This window comes from Triplophysa dalaica, chromosome 25, assembly GCF_015846415.1.
Source record: "Triplophysa dalaica isolate WHDGS20190420 chromosome 25, ASM1584641v1, whole genome shotgun sequence".
Taxonomy (NCBI): Eukaryota; Metazoa; Chordata; class Actinopteri; order Cypriniformes; family Nemacheilidae; genus Triplophysa; species Triplophysa dalaica.
In genome coordinates, this window is record NC_079566.1 from 988,215 (window position 1) to 1,012,064 (window position 23,850).

The window sequence follows — 23,850 nt, forward strand, 5'->3', positions numbered from 1 at the left end:
ATTATGCAATTAGGTAATAAGAAACAAATGAGTGAAAATGAACAAGAGATCTAGTCTAGATAGTCGTTACAGTCTTAAGTCTAGATAGCCACGTCAGATAAACTGTAAAATTGCTTCCCACAGATATGTTTATATTTATAAGGTTAATCAAGTTGGCTGTACAAGCAATTTCAAAACCCTTAAAAATTTTGACTAGTGATGAGATGTCTATTAAAAAAAGATGGAATTGCTTTAAATATTTTTATGAGGTATTCTAAAAGATGCTGCCATGACTTATTTTACAGTTACTAAATATCTAATTCTTTTGTTATTTTTCTTTCTAGGTGTTGAGACCATGGCACCGCAGTTTCTCTCCTGTCTTTTAGGTTCTCTGACTCGGCACTTGTCCCAGGTTGCCCGGTACACTGCCCTTGTCTCCTTACCTGCAGTGGGTGCACAGAGATCCATCTATACCATAACATCTGCAACAACCCGATTTGGGGCCGCCATCAACCCAACATGCAAGCTGCACGCTCCGTTTCTCTCACCCTTGCTTGGACAGTGTCAGCAGCTGATGTGTGTTCAGCCGTCTGTTGGCATGAAAACGAAAACTGCCCTTAAAAGACGCTGTAAAGACTGCTTTTTTGTACGCCGCCGTGGAAGGCTGTTTGTTTTTTGCAAGTCCCACCCCAGACACAAGCAACGACAGGGGTGAATGAGTTTAGGCCTTTACCATTGTTGTTATACCACTGCTTTGTATTTCAGATGAAGAAAGAGGGATGATGTCATTGGTTTACTGAGCATGTAGGAGTCAAATCATTTCTAATAAAGCTGCAATCTCATTTATGAAGATGCTCCGAGGTTTCAGTTTTACCTGTCAGAAATGTTTTGTATTAGCATACCTTCCTAAATGTCAGGAACACAGCTATTGAGATCATATAATTTAGACTTTAAATATATGTGGATAGCCTGAATTCAAACCCATGTTTGGCTTGCTATTTGATATTAATAAAAACATAAAATTGAAAAATTATAATATGAAATATGATAAATGCTTGCGTGTTGTGATCATCATTATAAATGCTTGTGTGTGACGTATATTTGTAGTATTCTACCTGTCATCCATACTTTCTGTTCACTTCATGCGGTTTGCCATTTTGACAGCAGGGGGCGTTAAATGATAAAATTACAAACATGCCTCAAATCCTTGTAGTTTTTAAGTGTTTGTTTATTATAAGTGGGCTGTTTATAGTGAATATTTTACCATACACATCTGTTCCCAAAATTGAATGTCAAACAATTAAGATGGAAAAATAAGCAGAATGTAACGTTACCCATGCGCATTACATCTATAGAAAACGTCTCATAAGCAAGCAAGAGACAGTAGCTCAATCAATACATAACTTTTTAATGTATGATTGTTACAAATACATCCAAGCCTTGAAGTCTCTGCTAGACTCGGGTAAATAACAAGGTTTGTCCAGCATCCTTCGTGGGATAGTCTGTTCTTGTCATCTGTAGCACCGAATCTACGAATGATCATCATAGCATTACCGAGAATCGTCCCCAGCAGCGGCCTACTGTGGAAAGATGTTGTTAGGTTGACAAAATCCCTGCGGTTCAAGCACGTGTTTTGTGCACGCTAATAGGCATGTAAAGGATCCTCTAGGCAATTTTAGAGCATGAACTAACCAGCGACACGTTGTTACGGTTTGTTTTGATGGATGAAGAGTGCTTAGCTTCTAAACACCCCCGAAGTGATGTCAGAACCTGCCTTTATCACGCATGCGCACAACAGCGGCACGGAGTGATGCTGATCTCTCGGTAAATTAAAAGGACGGAACGGCGTCCAAGCAAAAGCAAGCGCGAGTGTTTCAAAATCGGCGTGAAACTAGGCTCTCGGAATTGTTTAATATATAAAAACGCACAGCGCCAAAGTATTCATTGGGGACGTTTCATTTCCTTTTACAAATATCTGTATCTGTCAGAATGAGGTTTCCTAACAGAAAACTACACACGGTGGTACACGGAGAGCACTCGGAAGCTCATGCAAACTTTCAAAATCCTTTCGTGCACGAGTTGAGATTCACTCCGCTGCAGAAACTGAAGGTAAAGTAATCTTCGCTTTTCTCCAAACTGCAAACCTTGATGTAGTTGAAGTTTCCATTTGCACCACGTTTCCATGTCACTGGTACCCCCGTTGGATAAAACGGAACCTTTTGCCGTAGTTCTTAATGTCGTTTAACGTTAAAGCACGCGTAATATTGTTACGTTTGAATGTTGAGGCTACGCACGGCCAAGTGTGACACGCGCCGTGCGTCATCTGCCTAAAATATGCAAGACTTTCTTGCCTGAGACTTTCAAATCGTCAAACTGGTTCAAATATACACACAGGTGCAAACGCTCTGCAGTTTAAATGTCGTGTGGCTCAATGCTATTATTATTAAATGAACTAACGTTCAATGAAAATTCAAGAAATGTCAATATTTACGTTTAACATCCTGTTTTAGATGTTCTTGTTTTAAATTAGCTCGGCTTGTTGGAGTAAAGTGTGACGTTAGCTCATAAGAGAACAGCATGGGACGGAACGTAGTGTACAGTATACACCGTAGATCCACCTACAAATGTAATTTGTTATGAGTTAATTTTATTTGATAATGGTCATTTTAATTAAATGAGGAACGCTGATGTTACGTCCTCTCAATACGTTTTATGCAAATATGGTCACATGATTATGTGCAGCGTGTATCCACACAGAGATCAGTGATGGGGTTAATGGTGTGTCTATGTTTTTGTTGGGCACTTTTTGTTCAATGCAGTATAAACGAGCTGTTCAAATTGTGGTCAGACCTGGAAGTGTACTTGCATATTTGTTCTGCAAACAGCAGCTTTCATACTTACCCATATTAATACAAGTCTATCTGTATTCTAGGCTATCTGTAAAAAAATAAATAAGCCTGTTGTCTTATGTTTTAATAGATTTCCCTTTTTCATTTCAGATCTTAAATGAATGGACTTGTAAAAACAAAATACCAATACTACACTCCACTGAGTCTGAGCTTGTAAGCTTGTTAAGTCAGGGATAATGTACAGGCAACCAGTTGTTATCACAGAGATAAGCCCCGACAGTGTGATCCGACCCGACGCGAAGCAGAGTTTTTATTAGTTTTGAGAGGTTGTTATCTGGGAATAACGAACCTGCAAATGTCGCGACTGGCCAATCAAAATGAAGCATTCCAGCAAGCCGTGTAATAAATGACATGTAACATCCTGCTAACCTAATACAAAAATGTTTTACAGCACTCGCCGGTTTAAGAATTAATGTGTGAGGTTTACTTTGTCATTTATTTTGAAAAACAAAGTCTTTTTAAATAATGTATTTAGACTATTTTACTGTCGCAGTAAAAACTCATCAGAAGTCCCTCATGGACCCCATTAGATGTATGCGCTGTATATCCACATTGACACAATGATTGAACAGCTCTATATATAGCTTGAAGTATAGATACTTTGGCATAATTTTACAAATATTTTACAACTTAACTCAAACCAAATTCAGGTATTCAAAAAATGGAGCTCTACCACACAACATGAGATCAAAAGTCTTTTTGTTTGTGGCAAATGAGAAGCAGAGATGTAATTCGACCTGGAGGACATTTGGGTCAGTCTTCACAAACCTGACAAACTCCTCGTTGACTAAGATCGTTTTGTTCCATCAGCTTCTTTTTTTCATGTAACGTTCTGACGCAACAGCTGCCTGAATGTTCCTAAAAAGCCTTGTCGAATCACAGTTTCCACATATGTTGAACAGAATGATAAATGAAACATTTTGGTGTTATGCAAGTTATTTCAATCAGACACAGGCCTTTAGCTTTTGTGTTTCTTTTGACTTTATGTTCCATGCACCATGAAAAAGTTTTTAAATTATAGCAGAAATGGGCTTCTCGGATAAGTGCTCACTAGATTATAGTATTTTTCGGACCTCTGTACTTACTGGAGAGCTTTTTGCAATCAAACGTCATCAGCCTTGTTCGTATCTGAGAAATCGCAGTTAGACCATGCATTTAAAATATCATCCACAGAAAAACACTTTTGCTAACTTTCTTGATGGCATTGCTTCACAAACGTGTCATGAAAAGTCAATTTTAGTGCTTTTTAACATGTTTTTGTTGCCTATAATTCTCTTTAACCGTAACATGAGCTTAGCACATTGCTCTTTCTAGAAGCATTATAGCTTGTAGATGCATTCTAGATCGTTCCATAGTACATTGCGACTAAAGCTAATGTTATGTTCAGGATGAGCTTAAAAGAATGAGTGTGTCGTGCTTTTAGTAAGAATCGTTTTTATTTGTTGTATACTGGCAAAATCCAAGTTTACTTGAATCGTTTGCCATGAAAACATGCATGATTAAGATGGCATGGCTATCATGGTATCCATCAGATGGCCAAAACTGATCTAACAGCTTCATTTCTTTCTGCCATTCTCTGTTTACACACTCTTTGGAGTCAGTAAAATAATAAGCCTAGTGGTTAATGCTCACCCCTGATCCTCGGCATGCAGAGTCTTCATGACCTGTATGATGACATGAATATGGATGATGTGGTCGGAATATACAGTACATGAATTATTCCGTGTCCTGCAAAGTGTTAAGACCCATCAGCTGCTTTGCTTCTCTTAAAATGTTTTTAGCATTCATTATACATGTACAGGGTTCCCACGGGTCATGTAATTTCTGGAATTTAAAGAGGTCTATTCTAGACATTGAAAGTCATGGAATTTTATATATTTTTTGTTGAAGTCATGGAATATCAGGGTTTTTTGTTTGTCACTTAAAATTTTTGTTTCCATGTATCAAAATTAAACTTTCTATACTGTATTTTTTATTGTTTTTTTTAACCTTTTGGGGTATTGTTATGGTGAACTTCAGAACCATTTCATTCCCTTCCTGCTTGTCACCTGTCAATCACTTAATGCAAATTCAGTCACCTGTAGCTCTTCACTAAGGCAAATGCCAGGAAAATTTACATTTCAAGAGCTTTGTTTAAAAAACGACCACTTCAAAGACTGGGTTTCATTCATTATAGATCATGGAAATTCAGCTTTTTAGTCAGGGAATTTGATATTTGGCTTATTGGGAACCCTGATGTATTTTTTAAAAGTCTAAATTCCTTTTCTGCAACCATCTTTCCATATATTGATTATAGACCACTTCGGAACATGTAAACAGTGGCCCAGAAGCACTTCCAGTTTCATTTTTTAAATCTTACATGTTTTATTAAATCTTAAAGACACTCTTTTAACATTTTAATTGGGATGGAAAATTCCCTTGGTTGTATTCTGTTCAAATGTTTTTGCAGTGCTTAAACACCGCAACAGGAAGTTGTTTCTTTCCAGTGTTGGACCAGCATTGTTTACGTTTTCTGAAGTGGTCTATACGAGTGTGTGCAATTTCTGTAGCATCCCTGGTAAATTTTCTTCTTAATTTTTTTGTCACATTCTCGTCACCGAGATGGTACAAAAACACCATAGTGTTTTGGTGTAAGGAAATAACTAATCGTTTGTCATAACTGTAAATAAAAAAATTCACCTATTTCTTCTTTAAAATGTAAGGCAGCTTTTGAACGTACGTTTTTAAGAAAGAACAAATTACCTTGAACTAATAAAATAAAGTTGAAATTAGTGAAACTCGATTTTTTTAAGTCAAATGTTATTTAAGTTCAAATGATCAGTATGGAGGAACCTGAGATCTGGGATCTTGTTTTGACTTGAGTTTTGTGGGATACGTATGGTGATGTCATCAATCATAAAATGTAAAAATGTTTTCTAATGTTGTGTTTCTCCTGATATGGATGTCTAGACAATGCAAGCTTTTTTCCTATTTCATTGCCAACCTGAAACCAGTACTCTTCCATTTTCATCATATATCTTCAGTTCTTGTCTTTTTATAGCCAGACCCTGTCACAAGGATTTTTGCATTCCAGGTTTTCTAGCGCATCAAACAGGTAGATGATGCGAGTCCTTTTGAGTGAAGTTAAGAGCTACTTCTTTACAGTGCTTGAAGACAAGTCAGGATGCAGATGGACTCCCAAACCAGCTGCAGAGATTAGATCCACCCCCTCATCCCTTACTCCCCCTCAGCCCGACAGCAGATGGAGAATAGAGATGAAGAGGAAGGGGGAGGTTGCTAATGAGACCCCATAGTGTGGATCAGGGGTGTAGCTCTCGCTACATAATTTAATAGTATGGGTAAAAATTTGGCTCTTAGCAAATTATTTTAGCATGTTCTCCATTTAAAAGCACAAGGGGTAGTTTGTGGGACTCGATGCTTTTGTATGTTTTGCCGCTTCTACATCTTTAGCGCCGCCCACTCTCTTGACTTTTCTTTTTTGCTCTCTTCCTCCCTTTCTCAAGGGACTCATCGGTTTAGGCTCTAGATCAGTTTGATGTCTCTTTCAGACTAGGCCGCAGGTGTTGACAGCTGCGCCAGATTAATAAATAAACAGTAAATAGGCCGCACCGTCCCCATGTACAGTTCATTTACTTCTAATGTGGTGATCCCATCCACATTTGATAAGCGTCTCGGAGAGATACTCCGTTCTGATCTCCCCCCGACAACCTCGCTTAGTAGCCAACACCTAATACATATAACAAAACAAATGTCAATCCAGTCAGCTTTTTGCGAAGGAATGACACGTAGCCTATGTGGAACATCCTTTTCCAAGCCTCTTAAAAATGAGCAAGGTGGAAAAACCGGCTCTTGGAATACTGGTAGCCTGTGTCTCTACGTCATGAGGGTTTTTCTTGGAAATGGAAGCACACACTCTCAGACAGATTAAATATTCATTAACCCTTCAGAATCTGAATGTGTGTGTGCACATGTTTTCTCTTTTGTCTTCGGTTCATTTGACAATGTTAAATACAGATGCTATTAGCATTTAACAACAGTCAGCAATGTTAAACATTTTTTCATTTAGCAGCAAAAATAGAATTATGCTATCCATGTCTCATTCACTTTTCACACGCTTACAAAGACGAAAAAGAAAATATCATACCAAGTAAAGTAAATATTTTTGGCCATAACATTTGAATTGACTGTATTTTGAGGGAAAACTGCAAAATGTTGCAAATGCAAATATTTGCCTGCCGTGTTTTACGTCATAAAAAAAGCACAGTTATTGACCTGTCAGCACCCAGGCCAGGACCGGAACTATTGAAAAACTACAAGACGCTTTAGTGGTTTAATATCACATGTTAAGTGCATATCAGGTGGCATGAGAATGTCCTTCTCCTGGGATAAACGAGAGCAAGATGTCGATAATATCAATTGATGTCCCTCTTTGACATTTACCTCTTTCCTGTTTCCTCTATTTTCTTTTAATGTGAGCTTCGGGATAATAGTCTGTGTGCTTTGGGATAATTCTTACTATAGTCATCATGCGTATCTTCTTATGGACTAGATACTTTAAGATTATAATCATATTTCGTTATGTTTTGTTTTGTTGAAGCCAGGGATTTAGTTCCACTAATGTTCTTTTTATGTAAATATAATTACTTTCTTGACAGCATTTTTACTTTACATTTCTTTGTAATGGGTTACAATTTAGACACATTTTATTTTTTTGTTGAGGTCAAATGTGTTATTTTTTGGAGAATCTATTGAGAGAAATGCAATATAATATACAAAACTGTGTCTTTAGAGGTGTATAAAGACCTTACATAATGAAGCGTTATGTTTTTATTATGTTTTATATATTTTGCTATGTAGTTTCTGCAGTAGCCCCAAATGGACTACCAACTCTTATAGGACTGCACAAATATATATATATTTTTTTACTAAATATTGCATAAATCTACCCGTCGATTGTGATTTATGATAAAGCAACAATTATGTGTTTATGCGCAGCTTGTTCATGGAGCAAGGCTCTTTGATCAGTAGTAAGCGCTGCCCCATGAGTTTCAGGCGCTTATAACGTGCATTTGGAAAAGCAACACCTGTAAAAACATCATATTTTTAAATATACTTTATTATCATGAAAATGCACGAGAAGGCTTGAAAAACAGTGATCGAAGCTTTTTTTGGAACTACTTGTGGTGTTGTACTTATTCTTGTGCGCTTTTTTAGAGTTTCTGTGCAAGAGCGCACTCTGGCTTTCAGTTGCAGTGGCATTTACCCGTACTTCACTGAAGAACTGCGTAGAAACATTCGTAGTAAATCGCATAATCCTGTTCAGTTAATTAACGATTTATCATGCAGCCCTAAATTCTACAGAGTGCATTTCGTAAATACGTTCTCTCCTTCGGCAAAGAAGTGAAAACATGACTAGATCTTATTCCCTTTTGAGCCACGGAAGGGAAGGGTGGAGAGAGCCATTGGTTGCAATTCGTTACCTCTCCGCTAGATGGCGCTAAATTTCAAATGCTTGACCTTTAAAATAATCAAGTATCGGTTTTACTTGAGTTTCTGCCTTTCTTTGTAATGTAAGATCAAATCTGTGATGTTTTAAGTTATGTAAGTTTTGGATTATTAACTAAAGGCCCGGCTTCTGGTTTCCGGTTTAAGGCTAGTCCCAGACTAAAAGGAATGTGTGATCTGTTTTAAATATAACTTGCCCAGTAATAACTTAAAATATTTCAGTTCCATTGATTGCTCTCAAGATGCACGGCAGTAGTTTATTCTTCGAAGGCATTTTTATAAATGTGACATATTGAAAATAACTTAATTCACCTAAGGCATAGTCTGTGTCTGGGAAACCGGGCCTAAAAGTAATAATATCTTTTCAAAAACTACGCCTCTTAGTATATTTATTACTTCCACCTTTCACCTCTGAAATAATTCTGCTTGGAACAGCTAAACGTCACCTTTAATCTCCATGGCCATTCTAGCATTACTAGAGCTGGGTGTCATCCACATGCTAATGCTCCCCTAGATACTTCTCGGTCTTTCTTTCCGAGCATAACACAGCTTTGCAAAATGCTATGTGGTCTCACTGCATATTTCTATGTCTCTCTTAAGCGCTCGTCCTGTAGGCTCACATTCTTTCCTCATAAGCTGATCAACTTTAAAATAGTTATTATTTTAAACTCTGTTTAACTCCGTCTCTTACAGATAGCTGTGATGACTGTGACACTCTTTCCTGTGCGTCTGCTGTTTGCTGCGTTCATGATGTTGTTGGCCTGGCCTTTCGCGTTTGTGGCCACCGTCGGCCGTTCTGAGGATGCGGTAGAGCCTCTCTCCTGGTGGAGATGGTGAGTATCGTAGTTGTGATGGCAAATGCAATTAAATAACACATCATTTAGGTCAAAATGAAAGCATTGCATAGTATTTGCTGGTAAAATAATCCCAGAATGCATTTCAAGGATCACATGAAATGAGTGCATGGAGTTAAAGGAAACTTATATTTCTATATATGAACTATTTTTGTTTAATACTGAAAGCGGTCTATAAAAATGCATCAAACACAATCTCTCTAACATGCGTTAGAGCAATAGTAGGTTGGAACTGTTGGACAAGGATGTCAGCCTGAATACACCTCGCAAAAACACACCAGTGCACACGGTATAAAGAAACTGAAGACAATAGAAAAGCTTTTGTGGAAGCTATTAAGTGATCGTGGAATAGAGACAATGGTTGTTAAAACACGTGTGAAGATCTGAATGGTGTGATGCAATCACTGTGTGGGTGTGTCACACATACGTCACACACACAATACTCTGCTCTTATTTATAGCAGTTTAAATTGGTGTGGAAAGTGAGCTGAAAATCTCTTGACTAAGGCTTTGTTCGCTCATCTGAAATGAAACTCATAGGTGAGGTTTTCAGAGTTCAAACGCCCTACATAGATGGCAACTTTGCTATTAATCCATGGTTCAGTCATAAAACTTGCTGTGCAGCTGATTGGTTCTTGTTCATCTAGAAATGTGGCCAATCTTTCCGTCCTAGCAATGTAATCTATTCACTTCTGTTCTGTCCGGAATCAACTCCCCAAGCACCACCTGCCTAGATCTGCTATGGAGTCTCTTTGTACTTTCCTTCCAGAAACGTGTATCATCTCCCCTTTGCCAACGGCAACAGGAGCTGAGAAGCAGATCTAGTCCATCAAAATGAAGCCTATGTGATTTCCATTCTTATCATTCTGAGAGTGACGTGACTGAATTATGAATGGAGGGGAATGTGACGTTCAATATGGCCACTCCAATGAAGAAAATCCCACCTCCAGTAAAAATATCCAATCGTCATTCAATAAAGACTGACGATTCTTTTGGGTCTTTTCAAGGTTCAGCTTTGCTATTCAGCAACTATTTTGTGTCGTTGGATTTTTGCATTAGATTATTCGTATCAACAGTTGCAATATTACCTACTTGACTCTATACTGTATTTATTTTCAAATGTGCATGTTTTGCTAATTGAAGTAGTCTTGTCTCCTATTTTGCCGCTCTAGGTTAGTGGATTTGGTCTTAAAGGCCATTATGAGGGCCATGTGGTTTTCCGGGGGGTTCCACTGGATACGTGTGAAGGGACAGCCAGCTTTGCCCAGCGAAGCGCCCATCCTCACCATGGCCCCCCACTCATCTTACTTTGACGCCATCCCGGTTACCATGACGATGGCATCGATTGTGATGAAGTCCGAGAGCAAAGACATTCCAGTCTGGGGAAGTAAGTCTTGAATAGACCTTTTCAACCATATGTTGTTTGAATGTCATGTTTTTTTTTCTATTGTTGGTATTCTGTCATGGGCCAGGTTAAACTGGTTTAGAGGATAATGGCTTTGATGGTCTGTTTATTGCTTGTATCTGGTTTTGCATGCCATAGATTTCCAGTCGATTTACATTGACATTCATTCGTGACTGCCTCCTGTGCCATAGTTGTGTCGTACAAGTATTTTGGACACTTGTGTGTGTGTGTGTGTGTGTGTGTGTGTGTGTGTGTGTGTGTGTATATATATATATATATATATATATATATATATATATATATATATATATATATATATATATATATATACTGATAGTACAAATCCATAAGATTTAAATGTGGCTCGGGTGGCCAGATGTTCTATGGGTTGCTGTATAAACGCTGACCTATTATTTATGAGAACAGCATCAACCCTGGTATGAAAATTTGCGATTTGCTTCTTACCATTCACTGGGTGTAGCTTAACTGGCATTCGGGTTGTTTAGATTCACATTTGATTGTAGTTTGAATAAAATAACTATCATCTTGCTTTTTGTTTGTTAGAGAAAATCACTTTGAATGTTTGCGTCGTAAAAATTGCATTTTGCAGGTTGTCTCTTTTTCTTCTCATGTAAATCTTTTCTCTCATTCTTTCAGCCCTTACTAAGTTCATCCGGCCCGTGTTTGTGTCCCGCTCGGATCAGGACTCTAGGAAAAAGACCGTTGAGGAGATCAGACGCAGGGCGTGTTCGGCTGGCGAGTGGCCTCAGGTAGAACAAACAAACTCTTTATAAGCTCCCAAAAAGTATTTTGACACAGTGGTTGTCAGATGTTAAAGGAATGGTTCACCCAAAAAATTTAATTCTATCAGCATTTTATTTTTCATGTTATTTCATACCTCTATAAATAAATTATCTGATGAACACAGATAAAGATATTTGGAAGAAAGTTAGTAATTTTTAGTTCTGCTACATCATCCGCTACCTTCAAAATATCGAATTTTGCGTTCAACAGAACAACACAAAAATGTTTTTCTTTGGATGTCAATGATGTCCCAGAAGTGAATATTGCTTTAGACAGGTTTGAAACAACCTGAAGGGAGTAAATGATGACAGAATTGTCATTTTTGGGTGAAGAACCCTTAATGGACCATTTCTGTATGTGATGAATTTCATCTCTGGTTACTTTGCCAGTGCATTTGCAGATTTGCAGAATTAAGTGAGTTTATTTCTAAAGAAGACATCAAGCGTAAAGACCTGGTTTGAACGTTTCTGATGCAAACACATCCATACTTTGATATATTTTGTGTAGTAAAGTATTCTGATCACTATATTTGTGTAAGCATGTGTGAAGGAATAAGCTAAGGCTGTTCTTTTTTGTCCGTTTTTCAGATCATGATATTCCCGGAGGGCACATGCACCAATAGATCCTGTCTCATCGCGTTTAAGCCTGGTATGTATAAACTTGCTCATTCTATCCACATCTGATATCTGCCTTCTAAAAAAACACGTTCATTCTCACGGCGAACATATCCACATCTGATATCTGCTATAAAAAAAACACGTTCATGCTCACGCCGAACGAGATAAGAGTTTGTTCGAGATGGTCCCTCAAAATATTTGGCCAAATATATGCTCCGTTTGTATATTTTCTCTCTTTGTTCTTTCTCTAATCTGCGGCTCATCGTGCTTCACAGAGCTGAGAGATTTGGGGATCGACTTCCTCTTCCTGTGTATATTGTGGAGTAGATGGTATTCATCTCAAATCCCCCCTCCTCTGTCAGTCACTGTATTGGCTATGTTCTCTTAATCCCCACCCCTTCTCTAGCATAGTTTTTCTGGTCCGGCTAACTCCCTTTTCTCTCCACAACCTTTATTCTGGGGCTCTCGATGTACCAAACAACACCTGCAGCCAGATAACTCCAAAACAAAAGCCACAACGTGGCTCCATCAAAAGTGATGGAGTTTGAATGTGTGCCGAGAGTTGTGTGGCACTTTCTGAACTTTTGTTCAGTGGTGTTTATTCTGCATTTATATGCAGACCATGTTGGAAGCAAACCTATAAATTGTCAAATTTACATTGACCATAATGTTTAATAGGTTTTATTGGTTTGATGAGTGGAAAGCTAAGAAACACCTTTGTTATTGTCAAAGAAGATATGGTCAAGGAACCGATTGGTCAGGCAAGGCTGCTGTTTCTCAAAGGCAAATATGCAAATTGAAGAAAGGTGGTTTTAGATTTGCATGAGCTTCCCTTTGGTTCACACCTGTTGTTTTTAAATGTGTTTTGCAGTTTCAGTTTTGGAGTTGTTTTGACAAATTTTCATTGGATCCCTCCAAAATGTCCAACTGTTTAATGAAATTGACAGATCATTATGCAATACATAATTCAAATAAGAAGTATTTTATGTTTAAAAAAAAGATTGCAGAAATGTTTGTAAAATTATGCATGCAATGAACTATAATATGAATAGAAACATTGTTGCCCGAACAGAATATCTGATCACCATTCACTTTAAATGTTTGGATTGAATAGAAAATTTTGCTTGCATGAAAATACATGTTTGGAGTGATAAGAAGGTTTGTTTGCAATCACCAAATTGTCATATCTGTGTGAATTAAGTTCAGACCTTTACATGTATTCTAGTTACATCTGGGAGATATGTCAATAACTGGTTTACGAGATGGTTATTATTGAAAATATAATTATCTAAAATCTCTATCGATTGAAATAAAATAAAATATAGGAATTCAGATTATTTGAAAAAACAATCAAAAACTAAATATTACTAAATAACTAAATATTGCTGTATTGCAATAAACTGAGACTAAAAAATGGAGTGAAATAATTTATTTTACTAAAGCAAAATAAAACCTAATAAAGTAAATCTATAGTAGGTTTCAGAGCAACAACATAAGGGGCGATTCACATTTCGCATCTAAAACCGCATGCAAAACGCGAGCCGCACTGCTTTCTCCTTTGTCTCCAAAGCGCCTTGGATTTTGGGCTCTCTTGGTGTCCGTCGCTAAGCAACCGTGGGCCACGCAAGCCATTGAACAAAGGATGTATGGATTATAGGAAAATACCTTGCAGTATCTCTGCTACTAGATCTATATATGATGAGATCATCTGTATCTCCATCTTACTTAGCTTGTCTATGTTGGTTGGTTGCTGTCACATGACTGTGCATTCCTATAAGTTGATATATTTGATCTCGATGTTGCGCAAATACGCCTTGAAAAATGAGGGCACCACACCGCATGCGCATTGTGACCACATCGCTCCCTGTTTAAGCGAGGTTGCTGCACGTCTACATCTGAAATAACGATTTGCGTGCCTAAAAGACGCAAAATGTTAACGGCCTAAAAGTTTCAGCGTATTCATGCTTTTGTGGCCAAAACTTAACTTCCTCAAAGAACAGAGTCTGTAGATTGTGTCTGATATCAAGCAAAATAACATGTAAGTGACATTAGCTAGCAAGTTAAAAGTATGTCTAGCCGGTATTATTTTGGGTCAAGAAATTGTTTAATGTATAAAATGATCATGCAATAAAATTCAACATTGTTTATTTAATACTAATATAATACGATAAAATATTTAATTACATTATTATGAATATAAATTGATTAAAATGTAGTTATATCATTAGCTGCTAGCTTAGTTAAGCACAGACCGGATAAAATGACATTAAAGCAAAATGGCAGATAATGGCAAAAAATTCAACTACAATAAAAGGAAACAAAATAACACTCGTCATGTCTAAATATAAAAAATAATTCAATTAAAAAGTTGTCTTTATTAATCAGAATAAATGAATAAACTTATGACGTTATTATCCAATCCACGAAGAGGTTAATGATTTTGGATACTGGAGTTCACACCCACACAAGAGTCATGATTCATTTCAGTAAATGGGCGTGGAAAGCCACATAAAGCTGTCGCAAAACAAGCCCTGCAACTCTGTCTCATTCCCCCCCTTTTCTCTCTCCTCTCCTGCAGGTGCCTTCATCCCTGGAGTTCCCGTACAGCCTGTGGTTTTGCGTTATCCGAACGAGATGGTAAGAATTACCGACTCCCCACAATGGGTTTGCCCTTACAGTATCAATGTTAAGCCACTCCCACTTCCTGTCAGAAAGAGATTATGTTTCTCTATTCAACCTTTTCACAGCTCATTGACATATAGCAAACATTTCACTATTTGTGCGATGGATCGGTCGAACAAGTCTTGTTTCTTTGTCCACTTTCTGTCTCCACTCTGTTTTGGACCTCAATGTGGATTTCTCTAATAAATAATACAAGCAGGTTGTGTTTAGACTCCCCTGAAAACTCTGCAGACGTCCAAGCTCCTTTCATAGCGTGTATTCCTATTGAAATATAAGAACAGGGCACTTCAAGGTCATACTATCACACGATCGAGGCCAGGCCCCGCCGGTTGTTCATAGGAGTGTCCTTGTTTAGCCTGTTTGTTTGGGTGGAAACTGTTAGTGTGGAACCCATGTCACAGACGTTTGTTCAGGATGCCGAACCTATTCATTGCCTTTCTTTTCTCACTTCCTCGATAGGATACCATCTCATGGACGTGGCAGGGCCCTGGAGCGTGAGTTCACTCGGGTTCTCATTCATTGTTGTTTTCACTCTGTCTACACATTGTTTCACAATGTTATATTGACATTGATATGATCAATTTGAAATGTAAACATTCAGTCAGTGATCTCAGGACGGGTCAGATTTCACTCCAAAGAATGAAATCAGACCTTATAGATTGCGTCATGGGACGATGTATGTTTGTGTGGTGATATTTTAAGTAAAGCACTTGTAAAAGTTCTGCATTACAGCAAACTTGACAATAAAATAAATAATTGGGAGTAAATGATAATAATTTTCCCAACCTCTTACAAGCTGGCTCACCGCAACATGGTGTCAGTCCTCAGGGTGTGGACCACGTGTCATGTTTGTTAATATGTATTGAATCACCAACCCAGTCTCAAGGCAGTTCGTGGCATAGACACAAAATTTGAAACCTATTAATTGATGTTCATGGACACAAATATCCCCATTTTTTTCGGTCAGCAAGCACAACCTTTTTTTAATGTCACGACTCTCAATTCACAGACTGCCTGTGTTTTTAACATTTACATATGTATAGTCGTACATATTGTAGAATGTGCCTAACCAACACCATACTTGACCCCAAACCCTAAAATCACAGCCGCAAAGGCAAATTTTGCTAAAAACGCGATTTTCAAGAAATGACAAGACAACATTAAATGGCTTCCCTAAATCCGCCCCTAAACCTAATGTCACAGGGGAAAAGTCAAATCAAAACACACCAATGAGATTGTAGGAAATAGGGATTCACACGAATGAGCCAACTTGTAAAATAGGTATGAATTCCAGTTGGAATCGTGTTGAAAAATATTTATACATATGAAAGATATCGCATATTAAAATACGTTCGATTGAAAGTCGTGCTGAGTGACACGAAAAAAGGGGGAAATTCGTGTCACGAATGAATAGATGAATAAACACAAATGATTAGATTACAGTTTGTGACTATCTCACGAATGCCTGCGAGACTGTGAATGAAACTAAAATCCCAATGTTTTCCTTTCAGATTTGAGATTTTGTGGCTGACGTTATGCCAGTTACACAATATCATAGAAATAGAGGTGAGAGCTTTGTGAAATACTGATATTTAAATGATATTATGCTATGAATTAGTAAATGAATGTTTTCTGTCTAGTATCTCCCTACATACACCCCATCAGAGGAAGAGAAGAAGGATCCTGCTTTATTTGCCAGAAATGTGAGGCGGATCATGGCCAAGTGAGTCATCTTATTTTTTAAATGAGAGGACACCTGCACAAAAAAAGAGAAATGTGCCGGTAATTTTTGGCAGGTAAATTTCTGTTAACAATAGAATGCACTGCAGCTCTAAAAATGAGTATGAAAAATGCCTTCCCCACCCAAATATTCCAGTTACACAGATTTGGAACAACTTAAGGGGGAAGTAAATGCCTTTTTGTTCAACACAGAGAAATACATTTGAAGGAATGTAAGAAATTTTCATTTCTGGGACATCATTCACTACCATAGTAGATAGTTTCGTTTTTTCGGGTGCACACAAAATTAGATATTTTGGAAAGCAAGCCGTTCTGGGGCACCCTTAACTACCATTTTAATGTTTTTTACTTTGGGAGTGAATGATATCCCAGAACTGAAAATTGCGAACATTCTTCCAAATATATTCCTCCGTGTTCGCCCGAACAAAGTTTGGATCAACTTGATCATTTTTGGGTGAACTATTCCTTTAAGACAGCATATTGTGCACTGTTTTTACAGATATTTTAACCGTGCGTAGTATTTATTCACTTCTTCATCATCATATTATTATTTCATTTAAATTTGCTGACATGTCTCGGCAGAATGACTACGTTCAGTTAACTCGTGTATAGGCCAGCAAATATACACCTTACTTTCAGTCAAACCAGTCTCTCCTTAGAGGAATGTCATCAGGAATGCATTTCCGTCAACGATTTACCTAAAACATAATACTTTGTTATCAGCAATATACATTCATTCGTGTGTTGTGTGTGTTTCGTAGGGCGCTGGGGCTTCCCGTCATCGACTACTCTTTTGAAGATTGCAAGCTTGCAATGGCCAAGGGCCCTCTGCGTTTGCCCCGACACACCTGCTTGCTGGAGTTTGCCAGACTGGTGCGCTGTTTAGGGTGAGTAGACCCACCTGCAGGCTGTCTGGGATGGCTGGCATGTGAAGTATTTGTGTCTTTAGAACCAGTATCAGATATGATTCAACAATTCTTTTAAACTGCAGAGTTTATACACTGAATTATTGTATTATTAGTTCTGTAATTTTGTTAACGGCGATGAGAGACTTGAGGTACAGTGTTTGGTCATGAGGTGAAATAGTCATCCAGTCATTCAATCCATCAGCATATTCATCCCCAAGGCTCAGCTCTACATCACAGTATTGATCTAGTAAAGCTGAAGTGTTAACTGTCATTACGCTCTTAGTATGAGAAACACCGGGTTGACTGATGAAACGCAGCTCTCTGCCTGCCAGCACAGGGATAGCAATGAGAGGAAGATTACAATCTGAGGATTGATTGTATAGTGATGCTAAAGCGCCCTCTAGTGAGTGTGATTTGGAAACACAATCAACAGGGAAATTCAGGGTTATACTTAATGTCCAAATATCAGGGTCCAGAATTTCTGCATTTGCCAAATGCAGCAAAAATCCAGTTGGTGATATTGAGGGTTTGCATTATGGTTGCACGATATTGAAAAGGGGAATACAATAATTTGATATAGACTTATCGAAGTGCATATTTTATATCACTTCAGGTATATTAAAACACATTTAAAAATTATACAAGCAACATAAATGTTTTACTTTCTTGCGTTAACCTTTGCTTGCCTGTTGCTGCTGTCTGCATTGACTTAAACAACTCTTGGAAGTACTCGAATCATTTAGCTATTCAAAACAATGTTGACTATGGAGATATGCAAAATGTTGATATGCGGACAATGTTTAATTCCTCACATAATAACACTTAGACTTTATCACACTTCTCACTCAACAGCATTTGAAAAATACATGTCATTTTTTAAAAATAAGTACATAAAAAATCTGCCATCTTACTTTTTACTCATGTAAAATTACTTGGGTAGAACATACTATGATTTTTAATGTACTTAAGCATATGTTCTCAACCTTTTTGACTCCAAGGCCCATAATGTACTTTTTTTAAATATTTTAGAGTTTGACATTATCTGGGAATTTTTTATTTATTTAATGTAAATATGGCCACATTAAGACATGTTTTTTTAAATGTATTTCATTGCGCGTTTTGTCTTTATTTTAATTATTGGTCATTTTGAGAACCCCTGGAAGTCAGCTGGTGCCCCCTTGTGGCACACGCTCCCCCTGTAAAGAACCAATGTACTTTTATAATTTATGCTTTATAATAGTGAAGTCAGTTTCCCAAAAGATTAAGATACTTGAAAAAAGTACTTGAGTAAAAATACTCATGGTCAGTGAAAAGTTAAATTAATTCTCTGAGAATTTATATTTTATTACTGCAATGTTGAGTAATCGGTTTATATTTGACAAAATAGAGATGAGGTGACTCTTAATAGAACATAAATACTTATTTTATATATGGATGTGACAGTTTACTTACCTTTATATGAAAAACTATGCTTTAAAATGTTTTATGGAGACTTCACATGGGTATTTAAACCTCCAAATATTGACGTCTGTTCGACCAGTATTGTAAAATTTCCTTGGAATTGTGATGTACTGTACAACTGTTATTAGCAAGGGAACCTACACATTGCGGTCTCAAGCAGTAGATCTGGATTGCTGTATTTGTTTTACTTGGACTTTGTATCACAGACTGAAGACAAGGGTCACAGATGAAGTCCTTCATGAGGAAGCCATCAGGGCCCGTCAGATGAGCGGTTTGGACATGGAGGCCTTTGCTCGGTACCTCAACCATCCCATTACAGAGGCGGTCCAGGACATCTTCTCACTTTTTGAAGAGGTTAAGCTTGTTTTTACCAAAATGTGTTCATTAGGTCGTGACCGAATAGAGGAGTAAAACATGCTGTTGAAAAGCACAATCTTCTCTGAGGATGATCGATTGTGTTTTTGCATACTGCGGTTAAGATTGTGGTTTTAAACAATGTGTGTTTCCAGAATGGGTTAATGGACGTGAAAGAGTACGTCACCGCTCTGTCCGTGGTCTGCAGACCTTTCAGATATCTGGACACCATTAAACTGGCCTTCATGGTGAGTCTTGTATCTGTAAACTTTCATTATGGGCTCCTCATCTATGCCAAACAAACCTAAAAAGAAACACATACCACATGCTATTATCAGATCATGGAGATTTTATATTATTTTGATGGAGATTCAATTATGTCTTTAATGATGGCACAATATGATTGTGAATGTTTTGAAATTCTTTCATTGTGAACACTGAAATACTATTTTTTTTCTGTTCTCCAGATGTTTGAAGCACAAGACGATGGTGCGGTTGTAGAAGATGAATTGGCCACGATTTTAAAAACGGCTCTGGGGGTTGGAGAGCTCGCTGTTGGTGACCTCTTTAGGGCCATTGATTGTCAAGACAAAGGAAAGATCACATATGGTAGGATATATATACATATGCTAGGAATGTTGAAACACATGTGCTTGTAATATTACACAGTGTGAAAATGACAGGCAAAACAACAATTTGTTATAGTTCTGTGCTAAATATACTATGCTACAAGTACATTTTCAGCGAATGTCGTTGGCTTAAGTATGTTTTAAGATAATATTGTTAATTACGATATATCTGCATATTGAAAATAAACAAAAGCTGACAGTTGAAAAATAATTTTTAAAATATGTTAAAAATTTTACATGGTCAGAAAAGGACAAAAAAGGTTTCCGAGGACAGTATTGGTCATAGAAGACAAAAACTATCAAATTTACACTTCTGAAGTTTTGGACGGGTTATTTTAAGCACAGTGTTATGACTGTACCTTGTAATCTCTGCGTACGAGTAATAATACTGAAATGTATAAATATGTTAAAATAGTTATTAGTTAATAGGCGTATTCATATGGCGCAAATACGTGTTTTTCTTTATCTTTGTTGTGTTACAAGTTTCCTGTGCATGAATTAGACACGTAAAATTGCGAAAATTAAAATGTCGGGGCAAAAGATGCATTCTATTTAAAATCGATTGCTCACCCAGACCTGCCTGAAACACCTTGTGTAGCCACACCCCCACAAATCTATGTCAGTTCGTGGTATGATTTGAAGAAGAATTTCGCTTACTTGATCACTCATGCACTTTTCCCCATAAGGCGAATTCTAAATAGTCCACAATAGTCCAACCTGTCAGTACTATTACCATATTTGGAACATCAGGTTCCAAAGCAAGAGACGTTACATTTCCGTCACACGCTTGCAGTATTCGACCAATCACTAGCACTGGTTAACTGGCCAATCATAGCACACCTCGATTTTTTTTAGAGCGATGAGCTTTGTAAAAATTCTGCGTGTTTCAGAGAGGGGGGGCAAAGAGGAGATACAAACATGCACGGTATATGGAAAATACAGCGTTTTTTAACCTTAAATCGTATACACACATTGCATTACATCTAAAACAAACAATAGTATTCGTTTGAACACCTTTAAACTTCATAAATAAACAGTAAAAATTTAAGCAATTGTCAACTGTTTTTTAAACCCAAGGACCTTTTATGACCCTCAAACTCAAAAAAACTATGCAGACTGACATTAAAGTCCCAATCAACTTTGCAATGTTGCATTCCCCACCAGACGTTTTGGCAATTTAAACATTTTAAAATGTCTTATTTACATTTTTGCTTGTGATATATATAGATTCTTATGTGAAACAAGTCGCATTTATTTCGATTAAGAAAATGAAGTGAAAAGCACTCTTTAAACACCAGGGGCCTCATTTGTAGAATGTTGCGTAGAAACCCTCCTAAATTTGATTTTACATTAATTTTTGTAAAAAACGCACATACGCTTCTCTATCAGATGTGAAATCTGTAAATCGTAAATGAACGTGAAATTGCGCACAGCTGAACAGTTTCTGATCCCTGTCTTTTAATGATGCTTAATTAATATCATTGATCTGTGAAAGAGCACCTGTCAATATCAAAATCCTATGCGAGTGGCAAGAATGACGTATTTTCCAAAAACCTGCAGCACTCGAACAAGCACCCTGACCTGGCATTAAGAACTTTTCATGTCAAAGACCGCTTTATAAATATGAGCGTTGAAGTTTATTTTTGCGTACGCACGCTTCATGACCAAATCTGTGCCTACGCACTTTTTATAAATGAGGCCTCTGGTTATAAGAGGTTAGCATTAGACTGTATTAATGTTAATTGTCTTATTTTGTGGCAGGTGATTTTTGCAAGTTTATGAAGAAATGCCCAGATTTTGTGGAGCAGTATCACTGTCTCCATGGCTCAACACCAAGACACTCGCCTTCAGAGTCTAGGCCTTCGACTAATGGCTTCTGTGGTGACTTCAGCCCCAAAGAACTAGACAATCACAGTACAGCACACAGCAAGAAACAGGACTGAAAGCTTTTACCCTCACAGCCTGTCACTCTCAGTGTGTGTGTGTGTGTATGTGAGATGTGTTGATGAATGATAAATTGAGTCCAAATTTGCATCTGGGATTTTCCCAGAGTTCTTCTGAAAATCTTTTAATAATTTATTTTTTTATTTCCTCCAAGAGCCTTGGCCTATCTTCAAAGCTGTTTTTTCTGACATTAATGGAAAGGAAACCTCTTATTCAATGTCTTGTTTTTTTAAGAGAAATATTTTTTAACACTTGTCATATATAAAGTGGCATTCAGTTTATAACATGAGCGTGTGGTTTATAAATAACAGATTCTTTGGGTTGTTCAGGCAAACTTATGCTAACAGGTGATGCTTGTGCCAGTACTTAAGATACTTAAATTGGTTAAACTTAAACGATTGAATTGATAGTTTATACAGAGGCACCATTGTTAAATAAGTCGCAGTGAGTTATATATTTTTTTTATATGTTTTATACCAGGACATCCTGTTTGACATCACTGGACAACAAAGCTGATGTTGTCTGTTTACAATGCTAGTGCACAGTATGTTCCCCACATTTTATTTGACTCATACCTTTCATAAGGAAAACAGTATTTATTGCTGATATATTGCTAATTTTATATTTATTGTATACACTACTGCTCAAACGTTTAGGGTCACTTGACTGATCCGAAGGCATGTCTGAATGTTTGAAATTAGTTGTGGAGAAAAATAATTGTGCCAACGTGTTTCATTATAAAACAAACGTTTTTCTTTAAAAGTATGTTATTGAAATTGAAGATGAACCGGTGGGAAGTCATTCAATATTATATAAAAAGCATCCCAATGTAAGACTTTTAGAAGTTGGCTGATGAAATGCAAGGAGAACATTTCTGCAAATTCTAGCCAAAGGTTGACCACAATAAAGGTGATATACAGTACTGTGCAAAAGTCTTTGGCACGTTAGGATTTTCATAGCCTTAAGAAAATGGTATTGAGCCAGTTATTTATATATTTTGGATATTCGTTTATTTACGTATTTTCTGTAGTGTGTCAGTAGCAAATATAAGTTAATTTTTCCAAACTTTTTTCTTTTGGAAAATCCACTGTCATTTATGATTTTGGCTGTTGTTGTTTTGGCACATGTGCATGCAAAAATCGCACTGGATTATTACAATTATTGGCAAAAAAGACGTAAGTAACTGGCATGAAAACCTTTTTTTGGACGGGGTATGTTATAAGTCAAAATATGCTTCCCAATAGTTTCTGAATTATTATTTATTGTGTCGTTTCGATGAGTTTACTTTTAAAGGGACAGTTCACCAATTTTTTTTCTGGGACATCATTCACTGGATTTTTGTTCTGTTAAATACAAAATGATATGTGTTAAAGATTTTAGCAAACCATTATGGGGCACGTTTGATACCATTTTAATTCTGGTATATTTTAATTTAATTTGTTCCTATATGGTCTATGATCTCCCAGAACTGAAAATTGCTAATATTCTTCCAAAAATCTTCTTTTGTGTTTAGCAGAACACAATAATTTAACAGATGTGGAACAATTTAAGAGTGAGTCAATACCAGAATTTTAATTTTATGGGTGAACTATCCCTTTAATGATTGAAAATATAAAGAATAAGTGACCATTAACTTTGAATGGGTAGTGTATATAATAATAATAATTTAATCTGTTTGAGATTGAGGATTGTTAAAATTCCTTTCTATCGTAAATGAATGTCTATTACACAGTTCTACTCTAATCTTCTCATCACAACCGCCTTGATACTTTAACCAGACTTTCAGATATTTTTAATGACAATTGAAGAATTGTACACTGATCACTAGCAGTTTTCCAAAAGGAAGAATAAAGGTAAAGCACACAGCATTTCTATAAAAGCCTAAACTTGCCTCTAAATCTCAAATTTTAACCACAAGGCGGCGCAATACAACAACAGAAGTAAAGAAAGGGAGTCTGGATCATCTTATACATGCTGTTGGATCTTTAACAGCAGGTTTTTTATAAGACACTGTCAAAATATTGTTTTAAATATTATTGAGATGATGCAATGTGGCTTAG

General features: G+C 37.0%; 1 protein-coding gene across 1 annotated transcript; it reads left to right on the plus strand.

Moving 5' to 3' along the window:
* Positions 1-1,777: 1,777 nt before the first annotated feature.
* lpcat1 (lysophosphatidylcholine acyltransferase 1) lies at positions 1,778-23,628 on the plus strand. The gene is made up of 14 exons (XM_056742058.1): positions 1,778-2,088; positions 9,087-9,226; positions 10,419-10,633; positions 11,309-11,421; positions 12,043-12,103; positions 14,651-14,709; positions 15,214-15,248; positions 16,266-16,320; positions 16,395-16,477; positions 17,256-17,381; positions 19,070-19,217; positions 19,373-19,465; positions 19,685-19,826; positions 21,608-23,628. Exons 1-14 carry the CDS (start codon positions 1,969-1,971, stop codon positions 21,787-21,789), a joined length of 1,572 nt encoding a protein of 523 aa, XP_056598036.1. The 5' UTR covers positions 1,778-1,968; the 3' UTR covers positions 21,790-23,628.
* Positions 23,629-23,850: the final 222 nt, after the last annotated feature.